Source organism: Ornithorhynchus anatinus, chromosome 7 (genome assembly GCF_004115215.2).
Source record: "Ornithorhynchus anatinus isolate Pmale09 chromosome 7, mOrnAna1.pri.v4, whole genome shotgun sequence".
Classification (NCBI taxonomy): domain Eukaryota; kingdom Metazoa; phylum Chordata; class Mammalia; order Monotremata; family Ornithorhynchidae; genus Ornithorhynchus; species Ornithorhynchus anatinus.
Genome location: NC_041734.1, coordinates 56,128,264 through 56,137,322, shown reverse-complemented (window position 1 = coordinate 56,137,322; position 9,059 = coordinate 56,128,264). Strand labels below are relative to the sequence as shown.

General features: G+C 40.5%; 1 protein-coding gene across 1 annotated transcript in view; it reads right to left on the bottom strand.

Moving 5' to 3' along the window:
* Nucleotides 1-4,903: 4,903 nt before the first annotated feature.
* The window catches only part of RSBN1 (round spermatid basic protein 1), a 40,836-nt gene continuing 36,680 nt past the window's right edge, over nucleotides 4,904-9,059 (bottom strand). Inside the window, exon 10 of the mRNA XM_029069645.2 lies at nucleotides 4,904-9,050. Coding sequence (XP_028925478.1) covers nucleotides 9,045-9,050 — 6 coding nt within the window. The 3' untranslated portion in view covers nucleotides 4,904-9,044. The remainder of the gene's footprint in view (nucleotides 9,051-9,059) is intronic.

The following is a 9,059-nucleotide window of genomic DNA, read 5'->3' as shown; positions in this document are numbered from 1 at the left end:
TTGTTAAGCGCTTACTACGTGCCAAGCGCTGGGGTAATAATAATAATGGTGGTATTTGTTAAGCGCTTACTTTGTGCCAAGCACTGTTTTAAGCACTGGAATAATAGTAATGATATTTGTTAAGCACTTGCTATGTGCCAAGCACAGTTCTCAGCACTGGAGTAATAATGATATTTGTTAAGCGCTTACTATGTGCCAAGCACTGTTCTAAGCACTGAGGTAATAATAAAAATGGTATTTTTTAGTGCTTACTATGTACCAAGCACTGTTCTAAGCGCTGGAGTAATAATTATGATGGTATTTGTTAAGCACTTACTATTTTGCCAAGCACTGTTTTAAGCACTGGAGTAATAATAATGATATTTGTTAAGGGCTTACTATGTGCCAAGCACTGTTTTAAGCCCTGGAGTAATAATATTTGTTCAGCGCTTACTATGTGCCAAGCACTGTTCTAAACGCTGGAGTAGTAATTATGATGGTATTTGTTAACCACTATGTGCCAAGCCCTGTTCTAAGTGCTGGAGTAATAATTATGATGGTATTTGTTAAGCGCTTACTATGTGCCAAGCACTGTTCCAAGTGCAGGGATAATAATGATGATGATATTTGTTAATCGCTTACTATGTGCCAAGCACTGTTCCAAGCGCTGGGATAATAATAATGATATTTGTTAAGCGCTATGTGCCAAGTACTGTCCTAAGTGCTAGTGTAGTTACAAGGTAATCAAATACTCCCACGTGAGGCTCACAGTCTTAATCCCCATTTTCCAGGTGAGTTAACTGAGAGAAGTTAAGTGACTTGCCCAAGGTCACAGCAGATAAGTGGCGGAGCAGAATTCGAAACCACATCCTCTTGACTCCCAAGCCCATGCTCTTTCCACTAAACCACGCTGCTTCTCCTAGATACAAGGTCATCAGGTTGTCCCACTTGGGGCTCCCAGTCTTCATCCTCGTTTTAATAATAACGTCGGTATTTGCTAAACACTTACTATATGCCAAGCACTGTTCTAAGCGCTGGGGCAGATATAAGGTCATCAGGTTGTCCCACTTAGGGCTCCCAATCTTCATCCCCCTTTTACAGATGAGGCCTCTGAGGCCCAGACAAGTGAAGTGACTTGCCCAAAGTCACCCAGCTGACAAGGGGCAGAGCCAGGTTTAGAACCCACGACCTGACTCCCAAGCCCGGGCTCTTACCTCTAATAATAACAATGATGGTATTTGTTATGTGCTTAACTAGGTGCCAGGCACTATGGCTCCGTGGAAAGAGCCCGGGCTTGGGAGTCACTGGTCGTGGGTTCTAATTCCACTCTGCCGCTTGTCTGTGTGGCCTTGGGCAAGTCACTTCACTGGGCCTCAGTTCCCTCATTTGTAAAATGGGGATGAAGACTATAAGGCCTATGTGGGACAACCTGATGACCCTGTATATACTCCAGCGCTTTGAACAGTGCTTGGCACAGAGTAAGCGTTTAACAAATACCAACATTATTATTATTACTAAGCACTAAGCCACGCTGCTTCTCAAGCAGGGAGAAGTTAGGGGGAAGGAGGGGACCAACTTCTGTGGGCGGGTGGGGTCCCGGCCTGCAGAGCCCCCAGCTCCCGCCCTTGCACCTCATTTCTCCTTAAAAAGGGGCATCTGAAGCCGCGCCTGCCTCACCGGGAGGGAGGCTCTTCAACCCTCCCAGCAACGCTGCGTTCAGGGGGAGTCCATGAGCTGGAGGCCGTCCGCCACCCCGCCGTTCCTTCCTCGCTCCTTTTTTTTCGGAAATGAGAGGCAGGAGAGATGGGGGTTTGGGAGCGATGCAGCTCTCCTGCCGCCGCCTTTCTGCCCTCCCTGGCAATGGCGGCTGCAACTGCAGCCTCCTCCTCCTCCTCCTCCTGTCCCTGCAGCCGTTCAGGGCTGTTTGTTGTTTTGGTTTTTTTTTTTTTTTTGCACAGCTGCAAATGCATACGTGCAGCGAACCCAAATCCGACGCAAGGGGAAGAATCTGCCCCCAACGGATGATAAGGAATTCCCGCTGAAATGCTATGGAGCTGCTCCTAGCCCTTAGGCCTAACCATCAAAATAGTTTTCCTTCCCTCCCAACAACAACAAAAGATCAAGGCCTTCGGCGGGAGAAGCAGCGAGGTTGGGATTAGCAAACTGTAGTAACTGGGATAAGTGAGTACCAAAGCAACAGGCCTGGAATCAATCGAGGGTATTTACTGAGTGCTTACTCTGGGCAGATTTGGCCTAGAAAGTGGTTCTACAGGGCAGTTACCCCAAGACAGGCAAGGCTCAAGAAATACGATTTTATGAATTTCCAAAATCAGAAATGCCTTAAAGTAATACCACATTCCCAAGTGGGCTTGCCTTTTGTGGTGACCTCTCTCTGGCTCTGTCACCAGTTTGCAAGGGAAGGATCTTGCCAGACTCCACTCAAAAAGATACCCACGGCTACCCTCCTTTACAAATATACATTAGTGAGCAAGTTCAATTTTGTCGGGCTCAATCATATTTGAGCACTTACTGTGTGCCGAGCACTGTACTAAGCCCGTGGGGGGGGGGGCACAATAGAGTTGGTTGACGTTTGCTGCCCACAATGAGTTTGCAGGCTAGAGGGAATATAGGCAGGGAATGTGTCTACCAACTCTGATGATGACTTATGGTATTTGTTAAGTGCTTACTATGTGTGCCAGGCACTGTACTAAGTGCTGGGGTGGACAAGCAAATCGGGTTGGACAGTCCCTGTCCCACATGGGGCTCACAGTCTCAATTCCCATTTTACAGATGAGGTAACAGGCACAGAGGAGAAAAGTGACTTGCCCAAGGTCACACAACAGACAAGTGGTGGAGTGGGGATTAGAACCCATGACTTTCTGATTCCCAGGGCCGTGCTCTATCCACTACACCATACTGCTATATTATATTCTAAGAGCATACAGTGCTCTGCACAGAGTAAGTGTTCAATAAATACAACTGATTGATAGGCTGCTGCATTGTCCTGAAAGAAGTCAAATTCTTTATGCAGCTCTTCACAATTGGGTTGTTTTTAATTGTTCAAGGATTTTCAAAGTCTTTAGGCAACTTAACTTGGCATATCCTCACGAGAGACACACGAGAAAAGGCTGCCGATTCAGAAGTCAAATCCTGTGATTTTATGAGCCCCAAGGCAAACGATGGAAGAAGCAAACTGACCATTGTTTTACAGAGCGAGACCCACAACAGTAAAGTTCAACTGGAGTCCTTTAAAAGATGCAAAAGATTTCAACAGCAAGGACCTTTCCTTCCATACAATGTTGAATGTCAAAGTAAAAACAATTTCTACCACCATCCTGTAAATTTGCAGCACTTAGAGAACGCAGAAGGATTGTGGGGAGAGGGAGCAGCTTCAAGTTTTAACAGCTGTGGCTCTACAGTGCCATATCCAAAAGTACTCAAACATCTCTCGTGCATCTAATCAGGTCAGACTATAATTGGCATGTCCCTTCATTAAATACCAGGTCACCTGGTACACGAGTTTGCATTCCGATTTCACAAATTGCCTTTATCTACTGTCAGCCTGGGGAAAGACTATCCCCGGTTAGTTGTAACTTTGAATGAGCACAGGGTCTGACTCCCAACCGCTCTTTTGAGAATTGTTCATAGGATAATAAATATCACATCAGTGTTATGTGATTCATTCTGGAGATGAATGGAAAGACCTAACCTCCACCTGCAACAATGCTGAATGGTTGTCTTTTCTCCATCAAAATTGTCTCAATCAAATTTAATTGGTTACTAGCATGGCACTCATATGTTCGCAGAGCAACCTGCAAACCTTTCTCTGGAGAGGAGAGAGGACTTGTGAAGACTGTTTTCTCCAACTTTGGGTTACTAAAGACTAAAATAGATTTCAGTTTGGGGAATGTAGGGACTCACCCCATAAGCCCTTTTAATTTGTTCCATGAAAACAGTGTTATAAAAGACTATTAAAGCATAGTTTCTAACAGGATATGATGGAAAGTGCATGTATATATTCCCAAGATCCAAAAAATTGAATTTAAACAAATTAAGGTGATAAGCACATGATCAAATAGCAATGTAAATATGTATCAATAATAAGTTATGAATTACATCTTTATGTACATAAACAATATTCAAAATGTTCTTTCACATCACTCAGCACATCCTGTGCTAGATGAGATCTGCCAATATCTAATGCTAAGACCAAAGACAGCTGTTGAAATGGACTTTAGTCTCTATTATTCAAGTTAGTAAAAACACTTTAAAGTTTGAGGGAAAGGTGAAACGTGGTGTTTGGACCTTGGTAAAAACTTTGCATGCTACAAAAAAAGGAGTTAGAGTGAGAGCAGAGTTAGAAATACTGGCATCAAAATCTGACAGTGCTATCATGAAAGAGCATTAAAAGTGTGTTCTGATAAATCAGTGGTATATATCGAGCCACTTACTATGTGCAGAGCACTGAACTAAGCACTTGGGAAAGTATACTATAAACACGGGTGGGAGACGTGTTCCCTGCCCTCAACGAGCTTGCAGTATAGAGGAGGAAAATAATGAAACAATCCAATATGTGCAGGACCTCATCTTCACTCTAAATTAGCCGTTACCTGTAAACACTCACGGTTTAACGTCCTTTTTCGGCCCCGACCCAGCAAACCTATTTCAAAACATTGTACACATTGGGGCAAATTTATATAAGTTTTCAGAACCCCTCCTCCTAGCCACTTCATAGGGAGATCCGAGCTCCCGAGTGACCCAGGGCTAGTTAAAGCCCCGGTACACAATTAGCACATGGGACCAGTTTTAGCCCATTTTACTCTTGGTGCCAGCCAGTCTTCCAAAGTAATCAGTCCACCACCCCTAGTACGAAAACACTGAGTTATAGCTGTTGCCGCTCATTTTGTGATGCAAATAACCAGACTTTAGTAAAGGACAAATCAGACTTTGTTTATTAAAAAAATACTTTACAGGAAAAAAAAACTCTATGCATTCCATTGTACTATTTTACAAAGAAATAGCTTAACAGTTTAACACGCTTGGACAGTCAACTACAAAAAGAAATGCACTGTTAAAGGATTATTATACACATAGAGGCTTAAGATTTAGGTTTACACTATTAATTAAAAACCTCTTCAAAACACCTGTTAATGTCAATAAACATACTAAGGCCGCACAATGCAAACAGTCCTCCAGGCAAATTATACATTTCATCTATATGCAAAGACCTCTTAGATAAATTAAAGCCACAGGAAAAAAAAGTCCTAGCTGCCAATAAAAATGGAGTTAAGTCACAGAAAACACTATTACATGGAGTTTATAACATGTGATAGTAGTACATAAGTATTTTTTAGAGAATTGAAAAGTGCTATAATAAGAGAAGTGATACTCCTCAACTACATGCACAAGTGGGTCCTAAAAAATCTATGAACAACATGGGAAGGCCATAACATTTATGGAAAGACACTTGCTCTTCAAACATAACGCTTTAATTTGCAGTATGTACTTTCAGGATAAGAAAAGGTCCCCTTTTCAGGTCCTGAAGAAAAACGTTTATCTCTACCCACTGAAGGATCAATATGGCTACATTCTGTATTTATAAAAATAAAATTCTCACCATAAAAACTTGAAATTTGCGACTAGTGGTTCAGGCCAGGAAAGGGCGGAGTTCAATTTATCCTGTGGCATTGACCAAACAGCCTTACCAAAGACATGGATTAAGCTGCCCCATTAATGGGAACACAACTTTCAGTGGCAAATGTGGACAGAGTCTACTGCCAGAGTGTCATATATATGCACTAGCTGCTGATTTTCTTGGAGACAATGCAAACTGGAGAGTCATTTCATTCACTTAATGGATTCAATTTTATTCAGTTGGAAAAGGCCAGTCTATATATTATAAATGCTCCAGCTAAAGGGAAAGGCAGGTCAGAAAGGTAGAAAGGGAACAGAAGTAAAGTTTTATTTAGGTTTGAATTAACTGAATTTAATTGAACTGCTTAACCATCAAAAATTGGCTGGAATAAGATCTTTCCCCTAGAGTTTCAGTAGAAATGACTTTGCTAGCAGGCTGCTTTCCCAACACAAATGTGTCTTCTTCCTCACCTTAGTATTTTATCTCCAATTACTTCTAAAAGGAAAAAGGATCATTCTGATGTTCAACTAGGGCCTCAGACTAAAGTAGGCATTTTAATAGGTTAAGGCAGATGAATTAAATGCTCAGACAAGGATCCTTTGGATTTAGAAAACTTGGCATTTGAGCAATTTTACCAAATTCAAGACTAAGACTGCTCTGATACCTAATAAATAGCTTCCCTTCAAGGTCTTTTATACATAAAGGATCAACAGGACAATTACTTCGTTTCAACTACCTTTTTTTAAGAAAGAGTAGTAACGGTCACTGCTTACATTTACATTCCCCCCTCTTCATGATCTTACTTTAAAAATGATCCCCAAGTTTGATTTCACCTTCAGTGTCCTCAAACAGACTGCATTCTTCACTCAACTGAGGAAGTCCTCACACTTAGTATTCACAGTTTTGGAAATCAGAAGAATCACATCCTGGTCATGCCTTTCTTAATACACTGTAGTTAGTATGGTGAAGAACATTCATTTCATCAGGTCCTTTCCACAAGAAATGTTTTCCTGTCCTGCTCTACAAATAAAATAAGCAGCCACACTCAGCAAGTAATCTCTTAAAAAAAAAAAAAGTTGACACTGGGTTTATACAGAAGAGGAAGATCAAATTCAAAGTTCAAAAATTGCTATGAATTCCTAAAAATGAGGGAACGTAAAATTGGTCTATGCCTCAAGTCACAGAACCAAGTAATTCAGTGATTAGAAAAGTTGTATTTGTTTCACTTACCTAGGATACGGTTTTGAAAGCAGTATGAAACTCAAGCCTGCCTGCTTTATTATTCATCAGTCTGTTAAAAGCATGCTATTAAAATTCTAATACTCACATAGGACATTCAGAGTTTCCAGATACACGATACAAGCTAAATGTTTCCCTTTCCATTCTACTGCAATTCTAAGATACAATGAAATCTGTAACTACGTGATCTAAGAAGTTTTACACTTTAAAAATGTTTATACTGGAGGTGTGGGTAGAATGCTTTAAAGACACACACACACACAAAAAAAAAACCCCCAAAAAACCCACCAAAAAAACGGAGGTTTGCTTTTGATTCTAAGGTCTTTGCAGATTTGCTGGTTCCTGAGTGAATTATACACAGTGCTGGCTGTCAGGAGACAGTCTCCTTGTTTGTTAGCAATGACCAGCTTGGATGCCTGGGGGCATCTGCTGGATGGCAAGTGGGAGAAGGGGAAATGGGATCTTGGAAGACAAGAAAAAAGAGTGAAGAGTAACTGAAAGAATATTTGCTTACGTTGCTCATGATCATTATAAATATCAAAACTGTGTTGAAACAAAAAGTGGCCTGAGAAGAATTTTACTTTGCACAGCCTGGTAAAACTCTCTGCAATTCTTCCGGTCAAGAAACCCAAACATTTTAAGTGACAAAAGCTGAGGAACTCAGGGCACATCTAAAAACCAGCCTTGATAAATTAAGATATTTTTTCTTTTAATTTTTGAATTACCCAAGATTTAAAAACACCCCTGCGTGAATCACATTACCTTTCATAAAAAAGCTTTCCACTCTAATACCTTATTTACACAGATTACTAAACATGTACTACCACTTCCAATTTGTAAATTAACGCTTTTAAATTGAAATGTTTCTGTAATTGTCTTCATCTTTTGTAACAATACATACATATACATACATATATATAAGGAATAATAATACAGATTCTAACTAATCACTGCAGTATTTTCTGATGGTTACTCTTCTATCAGTTCAAAACAGTGACCTTTATACTGTGCTAATATGCATATAACTACACAACAATATTGCACAAAGTAATATTTATAACAGATTTAAACTATTCAGAAATGTTGAGAAAATTCATAATTGATATTTCAGAAGATGCAGCGAAGTTTCTTAGTGACAGACAATGACGCAGCATATTCTTCTGCCTATGCTAGTATAAATACTCCAAATCTCACTCCAGAGGGTAAAAGAAACAAACCCTTAAACAAACCATAACCACGCGGATATCAGTCTGGTCAGAGAAACGGGTAAGACCCTTCCTTCTAACGGAAAGCCTACTAGTGAACCGATAAAAAAAAAATGAAGTGTACACCATGTTGACATTTTGCAATATTAAAAAATAAGACCATACTAGCTATATTAGCTGTGCCTGTCAAAAAAAAAAAAGGTTCCAGGCACCACAGCATTTGGGTTGTCGAAAGCTCTACAGTGAAAAATCTAGTACCACTATTCCTCACAGTGGAATAGTAACACCAAAAGGGTTTAAAATGAGCCAACTACTCACAAGATGAGCCACTGAGAGATAAATGTACCAAAAGCATCTCTAAACTGCCAAGGCGGCTGAAATCAGGTGATAGACCCAGAAAAGTTTCACTACAGTTTAGGGCTCAGTAAGAATGCCAGTAGCCTCCCTAAATCCACTACTACTGATAGTTTCTTATGCCCAGTCTCCATACCAAATGTGTGGAATGCTAGCAAAGCGTCATTATCCAACCACGCCATTTGCTTTCCAAAGCGAACCCTGCGTCCCAAATTTATGAAGGATGGAAATATCCGAGGACTCCCGATTTATAGATTTTGCTCTTGAAATATTCACTGGGCTTTCAAGAATAGACACAGAAGACATTTGTGATCCATAAAAGTGCTGTGCTTTCTCTCATTAAAACAAAACAAAACTGGAATCACTAAATTATCCAGAGAAGGTACTTTTTGTGGTGGGGGAACTGGATGCCATATTTGCTAGCTTTTTGACCACCAGGACTTATATCGGCAATCAACGCCATCTTTACCATAAATATTGAGTTTGCATGTAAAAATTCAGACATTAATTGAAAATTTCATTGTAAAAGTAGCCAATATGGCACACAGGACAAAGTAAAAGAAAGGGAAGCGAGTAATTTACCAAATAAGGATCTGTAACTCCAAGGTGTTCCCATTTTGAAGATTGAATCCTCACGCCTTAAAAAC